Below are 19758 nucleotides of genomic sequence, written 5' to 3'. Positions count from 1 at the left end.
GTGACAGAAAGTGGTAGTACTTATACTTTTACCTCTTTCATTTACCTGAATAATATTGGGAAAATCTTTGCATGCACTTGGATTTGAACCAAAGACCACAGTGATGGAAGACGGATGACTTAACCACTGGGCCACCACTATTGTAATGCCAAAAATTACACACAAAAACATTCTAATGAAAATAGTCAACATTATTGGCCTATGAAATGGGGTCAAACATTTTGAAACATGCTGTACTTAAAAGAAATACTTTTCCATTCCAAATAAATTACATCACTGCAAACAGGTCTATTTTTCTTCCTTGAAAACATTCAGTAATCCGCCTTAAAAGCATCTCAACGTTTATTTGGTTCATTTCAAATTTTACACTTTTTTTTGTTCAAACAAGGGGAACAGAAAACACCAATAGAATGAGCTTTAAAAAACAGACTTGTTTTTTTCTCCATACCCCAAACGTTGTGTTTTTTAAACCGTTCTTTTTCTAAAGTAGAATAGACAGACAAAGTCGTGGAATGATATCATAGACACGGCAACAGTCATCGAAAATGTTCAAGTCCGCTCCAGTCAGTAGTAAACAAACGTACCTAGCTTTTGGAAAGTGGCCTTTTTTTTTTGTGGCCCCTCCCTCCCTCATCTGGACGTGTCCAGTCGCAGCAGCAAAGTACTTTTTTAAAGAGCTCGCTAAACAGGAACATCAAAACAAATGTTTACATCTTAATGCCAGGAGCCAGCTCCCTTTTATTATTATTATTAAAATTAAAAAAAAAAAACAGTATAACAACAAAGAAACATTGCACAGCTTAGCAGCCACCTGAAGCGTCAGCATATATTCAATCATAATACGCCAAAACATATTTTGATGCAGATTTTAACCCTTTAGGTGCCATTGGCGACAATAGGGCTCAAATCATGTGGCTTTTGAAAACTACAACTCTTCCACTTGGTCATTACGAGGAGACATTCAACTTTTGTTTGCTGCCAACCCTCCCACTTCAAATCCATTGGACGCTCAATGGCAGCCAATGAGTTATAAAAAATGTGACTAGGAATTGATTTGGGGGGGGGGGGGGAATATGGCCATAAACAGGAGGGATTTTTGCTTTAAGTCGCTTTAACAATGAGGAATTTGACCATTATATATTGCTATTAATTGTTAAATTAGAATTATTAGACTATTTGATGGATGGGACATGGCAGCCAATGAGTTAAAATAATATGGGAAAAAAAATTCTGGACGAAAAAATGACAATAACAAATAGAACATGAATAAAACTAGTTTTTGTGGTGGAAAACCAAAGTGAAAAACTCAATATAGAATTTTTTTTTTTGGTCCTGTTAACATTTTTGCTTTTTAGTGAGTGCAAAAAATATAAACAAGAAAAAAAAACGTTAAATAATTATTCTAGTTTTACATTATCTAGTATTACAGTCACATTAAATAGCATCATTTTAAGATACCTTGAAAGTCCAATTCAATTTCCTTTGTCATGTGTTAAAAATAGCAATAAATTAATAACTAATATCAAAAATGTTGACAAATAAATACAAGACACCAAAATAGAATTACGCTAAGCGACAATTGGAGAGAAAAAAAATCAACAGCATTAAAAAGGTAATTGCACTTTTTCCCCCTCATATTTGAAATCATCGCATTGCAACGAGTCTCCCAACAAACAGAAAAAAAACCTCAACTTCCAAATGAAGTCACTGTTAAACATTGACATAAATTAACAAAACGCCACAAACAAAAGCGTTGTTTTAATTTATTGCTGCCAAGCAGTCGTGAGTTGTGGGTTTTTAACGGTATTATCACTGTCAAGTAGAATTTTAAAAATAGGCCTCGTAAAGGTTAAGAATGAATCCTAAAATAAAATAAAAATTCAGAGTGAAAGGTCAACGATGAACACGTTTTTGACACCAAAATCAAGTTCAATTTATCGGGAATAAATCTCAGCATTTTACACTTTGAATAAAAACGCAACTAATGCTCCCAAATCCTTTTTTTGTCAACGAAACTCTTCTATTGGACGGCAGATAGCAATTACGGAATGCGGCGAAGACTTAACATGACCACGGAGGCATATTTTCCTGAGGCTCGTTTTACAGCGTTTACTGGATTTATCGGAAAAGCTTGCCAGCAATAGACGACGCTCAAGTAAAAAACAAACCAAAAAAAGCCACACTTAACGCTTTCCTGAATGAAAACATACAAAGTGGTCACGGTGAGTTCAAAGACATAGAAAAGTTTTTTTGTTATTTTTTTGTTTTTGCAAAAAAAAAGGGTACATTCTCTTGAGAAAGTTAGGGAGAACACGGATGCTCAAAGTCAACTGACATCCCGTTTTTCAAGTTTTTTGGGGGACGTACATCGAGACGCCTGCGTCGTCCACTTGTGTCGGGCAAAGACGGAGGGAAAAAAAAGTGCCTTAATGCGCGTCCGCCGGCGGATGGACGGAAAAACTTGACCAAAAAACGACCAGTCAACGTATGCTTTTCTTTCTATCCTCGTGTAGCTTTCTTTTGGGTAAAGAACAGTCATTGGGTGCCATTGACCATGTTAGGAGACCAATCTATTTTGACAGGGAGGCTTGAAGATACGAATTTTGCAAAAATTTGATTTGGATGTCTATTGTGGTCAATGGCAGACAATGAGTTCAATTGTGTGTTTTTGGGATAAAAATCCTAATAAATGGCGTATTTGTTATTCTTGTCTGACTATTATTATATTATATTTGCATTTTTCTGCAAGGACATCAAGATTCTTTTGCTGAAGACTAACTCACTCAAAATTGAACATTTTTAGCGACAACATTTTCACTGAAAATCATGTTTAACATCTTGAAACAACCCCCCAAAAAATTGTACGAACATTTTGAAAAGGAAAAAAATTGTTAAAATCTAATGGCATTGTTTGGGTAACGTTTATACCAAAAAACAGCAGTTTGTTAATCATGTCTTGTATGACTATGGGGTATCAAATTTGATTTTTTTTATGGAGTATTTCCTTTGCGAAAACTCCAAAAAGTGTGTGTGTGTGTGTATGTGGTCTTGCCTTTCCATTTGCTTCCATTTTCATCTTCTCCGTCAGCGTCAAGGTTGTAGTTTTCCGTCTTTTTTTTTTTTTTACCCAAGAGCGTCCAAAGCTGGCTTGACCTGTGAATATTTCTAGACAAGTTCAACTCTGTGAAAGAGGCCAGAGGCCGTCAGACGTGGAGCACTTCCATACTGTATTCGTCCGTTTCCGTGCGATGAGAGCAGTTGGTGTCGGAGCGGGCGGGCGGCAGCGCATCCTTATTGTGCTCCACGCCGGGCTCCAGCAACGGCGGCTTCTCCACGTTGGCTTTTTTACAGGAGTCGGGCCGGTTCTGCACGTAGATGACGCGGTTGTAGGCCTTGAGTCTCCTCCACAGGTGGACGTAGACTTTGCACTGGACGTACATGAAGACCAGGCCTCCGGTGAAGCCGATGGCCACCACCACCAGTTTGGTCCAGAAAGACCACTCCATGATGCCTGACCAATAAATAACACATCATTACAAATATACACTCTATTTAGTGGCCTTCTTTTTTAATGGTCCTGCTATTCAATACTAGAGGGAGACGTTTAAATAAAAAAAATGAAAATATCAACAAAAAAGTAAAGTAAACTCAACTAAATGTATAAATACTGCTTTCCTATAGAAAAATACTACATCTATAATTAATTTTCATGCAAAGCTAAATGTAAGTTTCCTATTCAACTATGTCTAATTGTCCTCAGGCCTGTTTTTTGGCAAATTGTATTACAAAACAAAGCCACTACCTATACTAACGTCTTTAAATAAAACGAAGAAAAACTTGATCTACTAGGGTGAATTAGCAGCAAGAAGGTAAATAGGCAAAAGTAAATAATGGCGGCAGGAAAAAAGAAAAAAAGGATCCCATTGAGTATGGCAAATATTTACCTGGAATACTCCGGGCTGCGTGAATAAAGAGAATACAAGGATGAAAATTGCCCCCATTGCTAGCAGCGGCGGCGGCAAGAGACGGGCTGCGGCCACCAACCTTGCTTGATTTCGTCTGCCGTCCTGTTGATGAGAACGTAGAGCGACCACACCACGCATGTGATGGCGATGACGTGGAACGTGACCGAGCACATGATCTTTCTTCGCTCACTGGCCGTCATCTGGAGTTTCTCCCACTGGAGACATTCAAAACAAAACACAAAAAGTCTAGTCACCACACTGCTATGTTTACTGGCCTCCATCCTTCCCACTTCAAATGGATTGGACCACCACTCATTTCAATGTTTACCTTGCGCAGAGGCTTGAGTTTGGTCTCCATGATGAACTCGTACTTGCAGAGCTCGCAGCAACGTGTATCCGAACTCTTGATCCACTGCTGCAGACACGATTGGTGGACGAAGCGCAGGCTGCCCATGCAGTGGCACGGCGTGATCAGGGGGCTCTCCTCGTCACCCTCGCAGTGGCAGATCCTGAAAACAGCCGCAAAACACACACTCAGCAACTACTACGACCTGAACCTATGGCCGAATCCTCTTTTTTCCCCAAAAATATTTGGAGTACATATACTCCATATAGTCACTAGACACCTGTGCTGTGAAACCCCCCAAAAATGGTTGAACTTTCAGAGACCCCTATGGATCCCTAGTCATGGATATGAAGGGTAGTACACTTAAAATGAGGACAAATGAGTGACATGGGAATGTGTTTGTGTATTCTGCAGACTACAAAAAGCCTGGACTACTCCACTTGCATCACAAAGGGGGGGTCAACATCAGGTCTACCGAGTCAGGAAGGGGCAAGAGGGCACCGTCCAGACAGTCAGGCACCCACCTGCAGCAGTCGGCCGACAGCGAAAATGGCGACTGCGGTTCCGTTTTGGACGAGGCGGGCGACGGGCAGCGGTCCAGGTCGCCGTCTTCGTCCATGTAGCAAAGCGGCGCCAAATGGAGGCCTTTGGCCAGCTCCAACTCGCTACCTTCCAAGATGGCGCTGGACGATTTAGGCAGGCTGGATGAGGTGGACGATCGAGAGAAGGGGAGGAGAAGGCGGACGAGGTGGGCGCTGGGGGAGCGGGGCGGCCAAACGTCCGAGGGGTTCTCGCCGAGCTCCGACGGGACCGGGCCGGGACGCGGCGAGGAGAGGACGCCGTTGGTTCTGGCCGGGGGACTCCGAGCCTGGCTGGCGTCCTGACTTTTGGTCTCCAGCTCCCCCTCGGAGCAGGTGCGGTCGATGAAACGCAAGCCCCGGTAGAGACCGTCCACTCGCTGTCCCACGTCGTTGAGCGAGACGGAAAAAGGTAACGGGCCGGGGGGCCGCGGACGGCGTAGCAGAGACAGCCAGTCGCGCCGCTTGGGGGCGGGCGGAGCCTCCGCCAGCACCGTGGTCACGCCCACCTCCTGGCTTTTCCCTTGGGGGGCCAAGAGGACCACCGCCGTCCGTTTCTGACCTTCTTCATCTGCACCGCTGGTGAGTGCGAGTGTTTGGAATGGAAATGACGGTGAGACACGTGGAGGGGAAAAAAGAAAAGTGAAATGAAGAGGTGTGGAGTGGTCGCTTTGTGTTTGGAGGGCTCATTTGTTTTTTGGTTGTCACGCCTGGAAAATGTCCCCTCAAACAACGGGACACGGTCACTTACCTGCAAATGTCTTGGCTGGAGGGGGACACGGAGGTTCTGGAGAAGCTGCTGGGAGCGCTGACGGAAGTCGGGCTGCCGGCCTGCGAGCGCCACAAATAAGAGGTTGGTTCACTTTATTGCGACGTCAGCAAAGCGGACACATGAATTATTCACAATCCCCTCCATCCGCTGCTGTAGAGTGTGTCAATATAAAGCCAAACATTCATTAATAATAGAGTAAATACCGCCCCTTATTCTATGAATATATATGCTTTCGTGTCGGCTTAACTTTGAGAAAAATGATGACAAGGCGGCCACAAATCACGACTTTGATTATCAATCAATTCATTACTGACACGGCTGTTCCGATGACGCAACTAAATCCAACCCTCCAAACTTCAGCAGTTGGGGAACATATGGCTTGAGAGCCATGTGTGGCTCTAATGATGGGTGCTAAACTGTGAGCTAAAAATATGGAAACCATCAGAGTTGACTTCCCAAATGCACCAATAGGACATTTTTTCTACTTTAAAAGTGATGAAGTGAATATGTAAAAAAAAACACACATTTTAATGTAGGTTTACTTTTAAAAGCTCTCAATGAATGATATTTGAAAGCAGGTTCCTGACCCCGCTTAGAGGTTGCTGGTCAAAACCCAGAAGCGTGCATGAGCATTTTAGTGTGAAATTGATTTGATTTCGGCGGGCGCCGGCGGCCTGACGGAGTTCGATAGATGGCCACGTTTTCAAATCATCTGCCCTTCAATGACATACTTTTATAGTCACACACGTATATCTCATCATATCTTTTCAAAACAAAGAAAGTGTCTAGGTTAAGTCGGCAGTAGAAGGACGAAAAGAGACGTCTACGACTCACTGAAGACTCCCATGTGGCTGTCATCTTAATCTGCATCTCACCAATGACTAATTAATGAGAATAACGGCATTACCTAACAGGTTTAATGACCCAATCCGGGGGGTGTCGAGGCGGATGCCACCTGTTTGCCGACGACAATATGTCAGCGCGTGGCACACTTTGGGAACCAAGGGAATAAAAGATGAGGCTTGAAGACGTTCAAATGAGAGAACACTCAGGGGAGGAGACGAGGCTCTTGAATTTGATTGGACCAGAGTTAACTTACGACTTAAGAGCTTTAAAAATCACAGGAAGAACATTTAGACTTTCAAATACATTACTTTGGACGTCAAAACATTTAAGTTGGGGTGTCTGCCATTGAATGACTTTTTGATACCGAGCCGTATCTCTATGGGACCAACTGTGGGCAAAAAAAAAAAAAAAAAAACTTCTCCGCACAGATTCGGGGCACGCCAGATGTTAGGCTGAGCGGCGGGCGGCTCGCCCACGCAGATTTTACGACTGCGCTAATACTTTAATTCCAGCCCTCCTCCCCCAAACACACACACACACTCATGCCAGAGATAATTATGACTCCTTATTATTGACTCCTATTTTGGTATTTTTTTCAATTTACTTTCAAGGATGACCTTTGCCATTTGCCCATAGAGAAGGGAAAAGCCTACAATTTGTGGACACAAGATCCAGTTATGGTCAATAAGTGTCAAATTGCAAAAATGATCTTAATTTTTGTATTTTTTTTTAGCTTGGCATCATACAACAAGTAATTTGGCCTGTTGAATTTCTGCTACTTTAAAATTCAGATGATCAATACAGTTTCATGTATATAAGGTTAGGTCTTTAAACTACAGACAAATGTGGCTTATCAGTGTAAATTTACCCCTTTATATTTTTTATTTATGATCCATTTTTTTTATTCTGTCAGTGCCAAGACTAAAAAAAAAACAAATCAAGGTCTGGATGGGATAACTGAAAATTTACTGCTATTTTTAGACCAAATTCCAATATTTTTGTTTGTTTTTTTGCCACCAATGACAACTACTAAGTTGTCAAAGAAAGAAAAATACCAAACAGTTGATGTAATTATACCCAAAAAGGCCATCCTCTTTTGCAAATCCAAGATTCCCAACGTCAATAAATTGGCCACGCCCCTCCGCCATTAAATAAAGCCAGGCCGTTAAAAGCGCTCACGTGTCGTCGGCGTTTAAAAAGTCGGGAGCGGCTCGCTGGCGGCGGCCGGCCGTCCGGCTAAGTGACCCTGGCATGTCTCAGTGCAAGTAAATAGTTGATCCTCTTAAGAGGCACGGGAGGATTGCGAGGGGCGGAGAGAAAATAGACCCCCGTGTGAACTCTGTTGCCGACCAAAACGGCACCACTCCATTGATCCCACACTCCATTTCCAGCCCTTGTTGCACTCACCTTTGAGATATTGCTGGATCGGCTCGCCGAATGACCCAAAGGTTTTTCATTCTGCAAAAGAAAAAACACAGTTTGAGTCCACGGAAACACCCAAAAATAATATTTCTTGACAAAAAGTGACCGATGTCTTGTTATCAATTCGATTTTTATGCAAAGCAATCAAGTTTTTTTTGTAGTTTTTTCATGGCCAAATCAACTTGCTGATAAAGAAGCACCAACGGGTGTCAAAGCCACGTGTCGTCTTGGTGTTAAAAGCCACGCGCCACTTCTTAATGACAAGTCCATAGGCGTTACGTAACATGGCTTCCCTTCCGAAGAGCTTTGGGTACAAAGAAATCTTGTCCGATACCACCCGCACGTGCTCCATTTAATCGTGTTTATCACGTTTGCTTCTATGACATCAATCCTTTTTCCATTAATGGAATATATACACCGTTGTAAAAGGCTTTTTCCCCTGAAGATATGAATGACAGCCAGCCTTAATCCGGAGCTACAATTCCTAGCAAAGCCTAGACGGAGACATTCTGAGAACACCTCCCACCCAAAAAGAAGAAACATTCTGTAAACAACAGCTGGGAATAAACAGAAGACGACGGATCAATCCGCTTGTATTTAATGCGTAATATAAACAAAAAATGTAGGAAGATAGTCAAGATTTTAACCATAGAAATGTTGGTGCAGCTGATTGTTTACTACAGTATTTTACAAAAAAAAAAGTGTACGAAAAGTAGGGTTCAACCAACGATTTGCTTTCTAAGCCTGGTGGGGTGCCAAGTTTTTTATCTTACAAATTATTGTACAATATTTTTCATAATAAATCATTGTATTATTTCATTGTATTTTTTTTCCCTCACATTTTGTTGAAGGTGTTGCAAACACTGTTAAAAAGAATAATAAAAAGGGTCAGGTTGAGTGGGAAATAAATGCTACTGTGATGATAAAAGTCTGTATTCATCCATTTGCTGTATTGTCATGCACAGCCAATCAGTCGGCTAAAAAGGTCAGTTGTGATAAACATGGCACTATCAAAAATCCATCAGCGTGCAGTCAAATTCAATTTTCATACTAAATGAATACGAGTAACAGTGCGAATGTGGAGGAACTGTCCTCGGAAAAAGAAACAGAATGCTCTGCTTGTCATACTCATTTCTATGTATAGACGTGACTTCATGCCAATTTAGTTATACTTTTGTTGTTCTCGGTCTGTCCTGCAATCGGCTGGCAACCAATTCAGAAAATGAATAAATACATTTAGAATTTTCTTTTAAGGTCTGGCCAGAAAAAGGATTGGACGCCTGGCAATGGCAATCAGAGTTAATCAAGCAGTGGTTGCTAAGCAGGTTGTCAAGCATGTTAAGCTCCCTGTTAAAGGTTTCATTTGACAATATCACCACCACAGATGCACTGATGTGCAGAAAACGTGGACCTGACCGGCATATCGACTTCCTCCCCATATCAAACATCCCAGACGAACGGTCTTCGTGGCATTTCCTGCCCTTCCCCCACCCGCCGTCAGTATCTCAGGGATGAAAAGCAGCGAGTGGCCGCAGGCCAGTACAGCAGACGTGTATGCAACTTTTTTATGCAGGTTAATAGACATCTGAGCAGGGAAAATTGCTTTGTGATTGACTGGAGCCTCTCTTTTTGTTAACTATTTGTTGGTGTATGTTCAAGATAACTCACCCAAAAAGATATATATATATTTTGTAAACTAGCATTACGTTTATGCTGATCAAATATGGGGGCACTGAGGTCAAAGGTCACAGGGCCAACTTTTAAGGTCAATAAAATCTCTAACAACCATCCTACTATTAAAACTGATTAATGCTGATTAATTTAATGACTGATTGATTAACGTGTCTGTATGTAAAAACATTAAAAGCCCTTGTTTTGGACGAATCTAATTTAAGGCAAAGTGTGTAATGGATGCCTCCATTTCTGTTCTTTTTTTTTTACTAGAGTAAATGATTCCCACTGGCGAGCATTAAGTGGCGGTACAGTAATTCCATCAGGACGTGGACAGTGTCCAGCATTCCATCTTTGCTCGGGGCCTAACGAGAGATGCGACAGCATCCGACACGACAGCCGTCGCCTGCGTCTAAATGAGGGCCGACCGAGGGAGGCGCCATCCAATGACAAATAAATCACCATGCTAAAAATCCTTCTTCATTAATTGCACTCGGAAATTCGCCCTCACGCTCGTGATGACTTTTGCCGAAAAGTCCGGCCACGGATCATCGTTGCCGCGCCGTCTCCGTTGATTAGCCATGTTATTAGTTTGTGAAGCCTCTTTATCCGGGTGATGTAATCACTCAATTACACGCTAGCAGAGGGCAAGACTAAAGAGCGTTATATAATGAAGAACGGAATAGAAGGAGTCAAAAGACATATATAAAAAAAGACAATTGGCATCTTGATTTCTAGGGAGAAAATGGGAAAAAAGGAGTCGCTAAAATAACTCCCACATAGTGCTCATTTGGAAATAGGGGTATAAAAACATGATCAATTGACACGCAAGGATAAAATAACATTTGCACCCCAGTATTCTGCCACTCAAACTTAATTAATGCTCCATCACCTGCAACAGGTTTGAAGCGTTGCCTTGACATGTGACTGACTTAATCTCCGCCCCCTCCTCCCCCAGCTGTGGATTTGACACAAAGCTGTGATTTTGGTCCACGATTCCATACGCTAAGCCCGCAGCCAAAATACACGCTGCTTCACATTAGCCAAAATTTACGTTACGGCACCCCCGATGGCGGCAAACATCCGACCGGGATGGTCTCAAACCCGCGGACCTTCCCCAGACGTCCCTCTCGGGACGAAGGCGGCAAAACATTCAAATTCACTCAATATAAATGGGTCAAATTTGACAGTTATTCCACGAAGCCCTGCAGATTGCATTGGCAAAGCTAACAGAGTAAACCACAAAAAAAAATCCTCTTTGAAAGCGTCAATGAAAAGGCGACCGGACGGCATTGGAGCCAGCACCCCCTCCAGTCATTCCAAACAAAGAGCACCGGGGAAAAAAAGTGGGTCAAACCTCCATCCACCGTGGTGAGGATGTGACGAATAAACAAACAGGAAGAACAGAAGCGGCAGTAACGATGCTACCGGAGAAAAATAACAGTGACGCCGCTACTGGAGAAAAAAATAAAAATAAAAACCCACGTTGCTAGCCAAGAAGCAGAAGGCCGGCATCTGACGAGTGTCTCTGAGATCGCCACCCGCAAACAGATGGCCAGGAACGTACCTGAATTTTAATTTTCCAACAGGAATTCATGTTTGGATCCTGAGGCGCACCTCTCTTTCTCTCCCTGATGCAGACAAAGGTTCCTGGAGGGGCTGTAGGGGGGGGTCGAGGAGAGGATCGCTATAGAGCCGGGTTACATGACCCCTCGCGCAAATCCCTGGGTCGATTCGGAAGAGGATCTGGCAGCGACTAGGACCAGAAAGAAGAAAAAGGGATGTCCGGCCTACATTTTGGGCAAAAACACTAGCTTCTACTAGCACCGCTTGTCCGGGCTCGCTCTGGGCTCTGGCTCTTCGCTCTCAGCTGTGTACACACACGCATACGCGCCTTCAATCCGTCCGTCAGTGTAATCCTATTGGCCGAACCCATTCTTCCTCCAGCTGATCTGGATGACACGGGGAGGGGCGTAGCGCGCCGCCGGTGAATTATTCATGACCAAGGAGGAGGCGGTGGCGGCGACGGCCTTTAAACAGACTGGCTTTCTCCCGCACGGCCATCTTAACCTTCAATTACTCCCCGGTGGTGCCCACGTGTTAATACCTCGACCTCTTAAAGTAGTGGACGCCGCCGGTCAATGTGGATAAAATACACTTTAGTAAATATTTGTCTTTGTGACCATCCCTGCCTTAGGCCTTCCGAAATTAGAGCTCATTGTATATAACCCTAACCCCCTCACCACTTCTAAAAGTATCAAAAGTCTCTGAATTCTTTTTAGAGCCACACACGGCTCGCGAGCCATAAGTTCCCTACCCCCAGCACTAACGTTATCATCCTTGCAGGCCGCTAATGCAATCATCCAGTAAGAGAGCAGTGTATGATGGAGTAGCTAACGTTATCTCATAGAGATCCTTGCAGTACATTAGCCACTAACATCATTTTTACTTATTTATATGACGTCAGCAGTCTGCGTTCGTTATAATATTGACATCATATTGAAATATATATTGTTTTGACTCGTCATCACCAATATTTCTACGGAGGTATCTAATCATGTCATTCCAATTTCTAAAAATATCAGAACTATCAAGAACTCCCCCTCCGTCATGACAGAAGGTTTTTTGCTGACCATTCTATGAACAAAATGTCCTTGTGCTCCACCCGTGGCGGTCTGCTTTGATAGCAAACAAGTCAAAAGAATGCAAGGTCGAACCAAGCACAAAGCAAAATATGAACACGATGCTCCCCTTTCACAAAGTACAGTAAAGCCCGATTGGCTGGCGGCGGCGGCGGGGATATGGGAGCACTCTATCGCGCCTGGCCGGCCGGGGTGACTCACTGTTATGGAACATTGAGGAACGCGGCGTGCTTCGATGGAAAATAGGGGCGGCGCCCATCGAGCTACCACAATGTGTCTGTTGAAAAATGAAATGAGGTGGAAGGTGCTCCACAACTGTTTTTTTTAACTTTGGAATGAAAAAAACTGACAGATAGACATGTTTAACTCAAGTGGAGTTTGTTTGGTGTCCGATGGGAAGTCTGTCGAGGTTATTTAAGGAAATAATCAACTATCAGTTAAATCAAGGGTGTCAGGCCGGACCATTTTAGATATAATATTTAGATTCTTTTTTATAAAAAAGGATTAAATTAAATGGATTAAAAGTCCCGGAATATTCAGTTTTTTTATAGATCTAAAACAATGTTTATTTTAGCTTTTTTGAAATACATTTTTAGCTTTTACAAAATGATTTTTTAACTAAAAACTGAACAAAAAGGAATAAATAATGACAATTATTGATTTAAAAGGAGGAAAAATCAGGAAATGTAATATACATCTATACTCTTCGTTTTAATTTGATCCTAAAACAGAAAGTCAGCACTCATGATTCACTTTCCCGGGCCACACAAAATGATGCAGCAGGCCACATTTGGCCCCCGGGCCAGCACTTTGCCACGTGAGCTAAATGATACAAACCCTTTTTTGCATTGATAAAACAGAGGCTCCTTCAGCACTTAGTCAACGTGTCACTCTGCAATAAAAGGGCTACAAAGACGAGCCCTCCCCCAATTTAGATTCCAGTAATTAAACATTACAGCGGTGAATGAGCAGCTCTTAAAGTTATCGACATTCGGCGTGAGCATCTTTCTGCTTGGTTAGATCGAGCTTCCAGCCATAAAATACCTTGGAAATGAGCGCCGTATGATAGCAATCAACCTTATCCAACTGTCTAACGGTCACATGGATTGGACGTCTAGCACCATCAAATAAGACACTATCCTGCTCAAATAAAAGATCTGCGGGGTCAGCTTTTGTAAGAAAAGTATTTCTAGCATTATTCGCCTCACAAGTCGCCCGGCTGCCATCACCTGCCACTAAGCAGATGGCCCGACCTAACCCCCGACAGTGGGACTAGCCCAGCGTGCCACTCCACCCCCCCCAAAAAATAAAAGGGCACTATCAAGATTCTTGGGGCGTGCACTGGAAGTGGAGGCTCAGCATGAGCGAGATGGGCAAGGTCAGGGTCACAAAGCCTCAGCTCTTGAATTTTAGCTGATTTAATTTTTGGAAATCCTCACAACACATTAACGGGAGGCCTTTTTTGAGTGTGAGCCAATTATTGATGCTAGAATCGGTCCCAATAAGTTTGTAATGACCAGAATATCCCTTTAAATAATTCAGGAATTCTGTACTTTTGATTGTCATGGTTTAAGCATTTCCAAGGCATTGAAACAGAAATGTCATAAATTCTTGTTACATGGCGGTTTTTAAATGCAAATTGCCCGAGGACTATTCACATAGAAACTAAGCAAATATTGCGGTTGGTGTCAAAATTGAGGTCACAAAACGTGAAAATGCCTTGAAAGACACTCACTGGACGTCTAGTATATGAATCTGTAATATTCTACCAAGCTCCAGAGATTTTCTGTCCATCTAACGACTGAATATGGTCTAAATCTTGGCATTCTATCGAGGTTCTTAACGTCCTTGAAGCCGGCTTATTTCACTTTTTTTGCACTTGAAACCAAAGTGGATTGTCCGCCGTGGCTTCCCTGCCGCAGACGCGTGGCACTTGTGCAGGGGCGGGCGTGTAAAAGACGCCACCTGTTCGTGGCGGCCTGCGGGGGGGAAGCCGACTACACAAGAATGGACATGCTGGCTCCCACAAATGGAGACAATGGAAAAACTCTTCTACCCCATAGCCATGAAAATAACATTAACTTACTATATAGTACAGTGTTAATGAGAAAAGTAGAAAAATACATCCTTATGGACACAAAAATCAAATACAATAAAAAAAATACTTAAAATTCAATAAAAGAAAAATGAAATAAAATGACTGGTTAAGAGAAAATGCATGCGTCTTTCTCATATTAGCAAGACTGATAAAAGTGGCCGATAAAGTTGAGTTTGGAGCTAAGTACAGCACCCCCGCAGCCAAAAGGATTCATTATCAGCACACCGTTTTCTGTCAGCCGCAAGCTCGGAGCAATTGTCGCGTGTCAAATCGAAACGCGGAGAAAAAAAAAAGGAACCCCGTCTTTTACAGCCGTTAAATTACGATCGGAGGTGGAGGCGAGGCCATACGCGCTTAGACAATGCTCGTCTATTAAAGCGTGAATTCCACGATGGGAGAATTTTAAATGCAAATGCTGACGGTAAAATGGGAATATCACACGTGGGAGGCTTGCAGTGGGGGTGACAAAAAAAAAACAGCCATACACACAAATGCCCCTGGAATGTAATTAATCTCACCTAAAAATTACTGCGAAAAAGCACTCCATTTTTTTCATTTCATGTCATGACTCATTGCAACGAGTCCAAAATAAAACCAAGACAGCAATAGACACATTTCCCGTCCTTCCAATTAGAATAAATTGCAAAAACAACAAATACTTCAAGATGTCTACTACTCTACATAATGGTCAATGGATACAGTACAATAGTTTGAAGCACCATTATACTACACCAGTACTACTACTACTCCTTCATGGTTAGAATAAAATTGACCAAAACCACGAACCTAATTTGGACATCCATCGGCATCCATGTCACTGAAACTCGCAGCCATTTTTAAAGCAGATTGTTGTTTTTGCCATCATTTGAAAAAAAAAAGTACTCTAAGGAATCTCTCAGCACTCAAAAAGTTTGCCACAAGCTCAAGTCTGACAAGTTGCCCCCCTGAGATGTATTTATCAAGGAAATTGGACTTCTGACTCTCAAATAACTCACACTAGAAACACGTAGGATGCATTTTGAAAGAAAGCACACAGCCCATAATAAATGCCTTGGCCAGCCAATTGTGAAAACAACAAAGAACAAAACCGCCAAATGTAGTCTGGCTGTCTAAAACAAGATGAGCTTCCAGCCGATAAAAATCAGCAACATTTCAATGCTTGCAAAAATGAAAAACATTTTGAAGCAAAAGCCCAAAAATAAATGAATACAACATTATATTTAACAAAAACAAAAAACACACGACATCAACACTCAAAACTGCAAAAAATGTTCCCCAAGCGACCAGTCATAAGCATTGTCCTGACATACCTGTTTGTCCTTGTCCTTGGCTTTTCCGCCTCCGCCGCCGCCGCCACCCGACAACCGCGCCGAAGTGACGTCACGCGGGGTGACGGAAATCTGTTGCAGTTGCATGTGCATCCCAAAGGAAGGAGGATGTTGAAACGCTGAGACGCTGGCTTCCTCCCCCCCCCCCAACGCCGACGCCTATTTGCCAGGCATTATGGCGTGGGGCCCTGCAACGTCCCTGCAACGTCCAAAATCCACACAAAATCAACAAATGTTCCTAAATACATGAAATGACCTCAATTAAAATAGTTCAATTTTGATGAGCAAACTTTTCACTCGCTCTAAATGGTTAACATTTGACTAACAACGATCCTCATGCTGAACCTATTCCTCGTGGTTCTTGGTTGCTAGGCAACACCCACACACTGGTATTTGACGGTGAATGAAAGCCATTCGTGTCAAAGCGTCTCACGAAATCGGAGTGATGATTTCAAACAGTGGTGACACGTTAAAAATGAATACTTATATACAAATAACACAAGGTGGTTGATTAACTAGATAATGGAATTCATTGAGCTCAATGGAAGCCAATGGAATACACTTCTTTTTCACCTGAATTAATGAAAATATTTTAAATTGAGCGCTTTATCAGCAATTATTGGGTGAGATTACTAACATAAATCAGAGATAAGCAATTGCATTGGCTTAAATGGCAGCCAGTAATTTAATATCTTGAAATTAATAAACATTCATGGAGATTGAGGTTCATTAGAAGAGTTACTGTTGATCTATTGGTCAATTGCATTGTTAGCCGATGAGTTGAAAGAAGCCTCCAGCCTCATTTCCTTCCTTAACACGGATTTACTTGTTCCCCCATTGTGACTCCTTAATTATCGCATTCCGTTCCCAAATTGCCAATTGTTTGTTTACAAACCTCCAAGGTTAATGAAGCATTTCGTTTTTATTATGCTACTTTTTTTTTCACCCAATCAGCCGAGTGAAACCGCAATTGACCCGCGGCGCCGCATACACAATTTATACCAACCGTCGGAACATCATGACTTACTACTTTCAATGATTTATGTAGAAAAGTAAACATAGCATTGTATTCTCATAGTATATTCTAGCAAAAGCAGTTGATATGAGAGAAAACTAAATATGCAGGGCTTGACACAATAACTGCAATTTTATCCTTAAAAATAGTATTGATTTTTTTTTATCCTTTTCGTCCACAGAGTATGTTTGTGTGATTACTCTTTTAAAACATGTTCACGCACGACTGCAGGATTACAGCGAGGAAAAACATTCCATATAAACTGGCTGACGCTCATACTAAAGTTATCTAAACACATGGGAAGTATTTTAAGTATTTGAGTAGTTTTTCAATCGCCATTCTTGCTTGTTGAGTCAAGAATCTTAAATGTAAGATATTTACCATTCAGTACATTTGACGTCAGCCTCATAAGGTAAAATGTCATGTTCCTCTGACCCACTTTCAATTTTGTATTCAACTCATCACACAATAAACACCACGAGTCTACTCAACAACTGACTCATAATCCATGATACTGTCCTGTTTATGTCATCGTTTTTTAACAACCAAGTCATTTGTGACATAAATATATTCGATTCTACAACCTCAATTGTGCAAGTTTTGATTATGTATCTTTTAAAACTATTTGACAAGTCTATCATTTTAATTAATGTTTAAAATGAGCGGGGCTGTGTTCATTAAAGAAATAATTGTTTGATTGAAGTGGCCAAAAATGGAAGCTGTCCAACTCTTACTACTTACTAAAATAGTCAAAGACATCAGTAGGCACTCACGACGTGGCTAACAATAGCAGCAGCCAGCTCCTGATGGAGCCCCGGCGTAGTCGCCTCACAATGACTCCCCTCTGGAGGCATAAAGCGCCAAGTTCATTTGCCGGCCTACAAAGACGCCTTCAGTCTTTGGCTCATCTTGGACGGAATCCCAATGAGTGACGCGCCGATGCGCACAAAATGTTCCCCGGCGAGATTTTTCATTCTGACCCGAGGCCGATCGTAGCCGCCGAGGCGGCGGAGGAGCCGGTCGAGTCATCTTAACCTCGCCGAAATGCCGTCTCCTCACCCGACCGCTAAATTTGAGCACTTCAACTCTGCTCAACATCATTTCCCGACATAAGACAGCAGATAAACAATGTTTTAGTGTAACAGAACAACCACCAGTAATTAATGATCAGATTTATCAAGCATTTTGAATGTGGAATCATTTTTTGGGGAGTAGTATTTGACCTAAAAAGGGTTGACGTGATTTTTTGACACACTTATAAGTAACATTCTACACCGACTTTACAGCTTTCGACCGGCACACAGGATTTTATTGCCCAGTATGTTTCTGTCTGATGCGTAATCCCATTTCCGATAATCAGTACGAGGAAGGCTAGCCTTGAGTGTTTGGGTTTAAAAAAAGAGATTGCAAGTGCGCGACAACAAAAAAGGGCTTGTGCTTGCTTTTACCCATGAGAATTTCAGACAGCATGGCAAGGATTTTTTAAGAGGACATTGTTTGGTTTGAGAATTTCTTCTTAGTAAATGTAGTGACCTATTTGTGTTTTTTCATGTTTAAATGAACATGAATGGGATCTACAGCCTTTAAGTTCAGAAATTACAGTAAATAGAAGATAAAATACACACAACTATTAGAAAAATACACTTAGAATTATAAATTGCAGAATAATTGCTTCAGTTTCATAAATTACTTCTGATCTATCTATTCTAAAGAATATTTGACATAAAAATGCATGAAAACATAAAAAGGAATAGAATATACATTGTTTTAAACAATAAACATATTCTATGTATTTTGCAAAAAAAACTGATTCTGTATTTTTATTGCATCTAGTGTAACCAAATATGCACAACCAAGAAATGAATTACTATCCCTAAATACCATCAATCCCATAGTAAATCAAACATACTAATTCAATGCTCCAGAAATAAGATGAAATTTGCTGTTTGCTGAATAATACCTGTTATATTTTAAACCAAATCAGGATCCCACTTACCTCTCCCTTTCTTGTAGTTTTAAAATCCAAAATAAATAGAATATTTCAGATTTTCCTGTTTAGAAAAAGCAGTTTTTATGTTACCCAGTCAGAAGCTTGCTGACAGAAGAAATTCAAAGGCCGGCCATGCTTGCATCCCACCAGGGAGTGAAAGGCAGCCCCCACCGCTTCCTTCGCCCCTCCATCATCCATCATCCACCACTTGCAGTTTCCACAAGAGTTGTATTCCCCCCAAAAAAACGACATTACATCAGACTAAAAACTAAAACACGATCGTGATTCCTGATCATAAAACCGATTTCATCCATGGCGTGGCTATTATTGCGCAGGTGAGTATAATAAAATGTCCACCCTAGCTCAAGAAAAATGGATCGATACCACGCCAAAAAGCCATGATCATATCAATTACGACGCGATTTTATAAGCCCAAATGCAACGCAGATCAATAGGAAAAGATGGTGTTGCTTACCTTATTAATGTTGATTTCAACAATGTGGTTGTTTGTAAGCGTCCGGAATCGAGCGACAGATCGACGCCAACGCAGCCGCCCTCGGGGCGCCTTCCTCGGCGTACCACGCTCGCCTCGCCCGGATCTTTTTTTCGTCACAAAGTGCAGCGAGAAAGCCAGTCGCGGATTAAAATTCACGTCAGCCGATCGCTACTCGTCAAAGCCCACCAAGCAGCTGCGTTTGGCGGCGCGTCATTCACTTCCGCCTTTACGTGGAAGTGGACGAGGTGAGAAATAAAAGAAACAAGATCAAATGGATTGAGAAAATAAAATGAATATAACATCACTGTGGTGCCGATTGCAAGACAATTGCAGCAGATGGTTGCGATGAGTAGTTCACGTTTTAAAAAATAAATTGGAAAAATAAAGCTCGTTATGTGTGGCAGTGCCATTGACGACGATAGACGTCCGATCTTGGTCTCATCATTAAAAAAAAGTTGTTCCAGTTGTTACTCTTAGACTGTCACTGATGGCAATAGACCGACTGATTATTTCCTAATTAATTTTTAGTGATTATAAAAATGTCTATATCACCCATTTCATATGCCAAAATCATTCATTTTTTGTATCA

General features: G+C 41.9%; 1 protein-coding gene across 7 annotated transcripts; it reads right to left on the bottom strand.

The window, feature by feature from the left end:
* Nucleotides 1–324: 324 nt before the first annotated feature.
* On the bottom strand, nt 325–19460 carry marchf8 (membrane-associated ring finger (C3HC4) 8). 7 transcript variants are annotated; one of them, XM_077729660.1, is made up of 9 exons: nt 19149–19458; nt 15651–15867; nt 7915–7965; nt 5641–5720; nt 4836–5468; nt 4294–4474; nt 4045–4180; nt 3945–3959; nt 325–3511 (listed from the first exon to the last, which is right to left on the bottom strand). In XM_077729660.1, exons 2-9 carry the CDS (start codon nt 15759–15761, stop codon nt 3204–3206), a joined length of 1515 nt encoding a protein of 504 aa, XP_077585786.1. In that variant the 5' UTR covers nt 15762–15867; nt 19149–19458; the 3' UTR covers nt 325–3203. The 7 variants fall into 7 exon arrangements, with proteins under 7 accessions (XP_077585786.1, XP_077585788.1, XP_077585790.1 ...); XM_077729662.1 differs by lacking the exon at nt 3945–3959 and having other exon boundaries at nt 19149–19460; XM_077729664.1 differs by lacking the exon at nt 4836–5468 and having other exon boundaries at nt 19149–19446.
* Nucleotides 19461–19758: the final 298 nt, after the last annotated feature.

Source organism: Stigmatopora nigra, chromosome 12 (assembly GCF_051989575.1).
Source record: "Stigmatopora nigra isolate UIUO_SnigA chromosome 12, RoL_Snig_1.1, whole genome shotgun sequence".
NCBI classification, from domain to species: domain Eukaryota; kingdom Metazoa; phylum Chordata; class Actinopteri; order Syngnathiformes; family Syngnathidae; genus Stigmatopora; species Stigmatopora nigra.
Note: the sequence above shows the minus strand (reverse complement) of the source record. Positions and strands in the feature narration are given on the sequence as shown.

Coding starts and splice junctions, on each gene's coding strand:
- marchf8 (XM_077729660.1), bottom strand. CDS start 15,761: ATGCACATGCAACTGCAACAGATTTCCGTCACCCCGCGTGACGTCACT. Junction 5,721..7,914: donor GATCCAGCAATATCTCAAAG/GTGAGTGCAACA, acceptor TGGCGCTCGCAG/GCCGGCAGCCCGACTTCCGT. Junction 4,475..4,835: donor CTGTCGGCCGACTGCTGCAG/GTGGGTGCCTGA, acceptor GGCTGTTTTCAG/GATCTGCCACTGCGAGGGTG.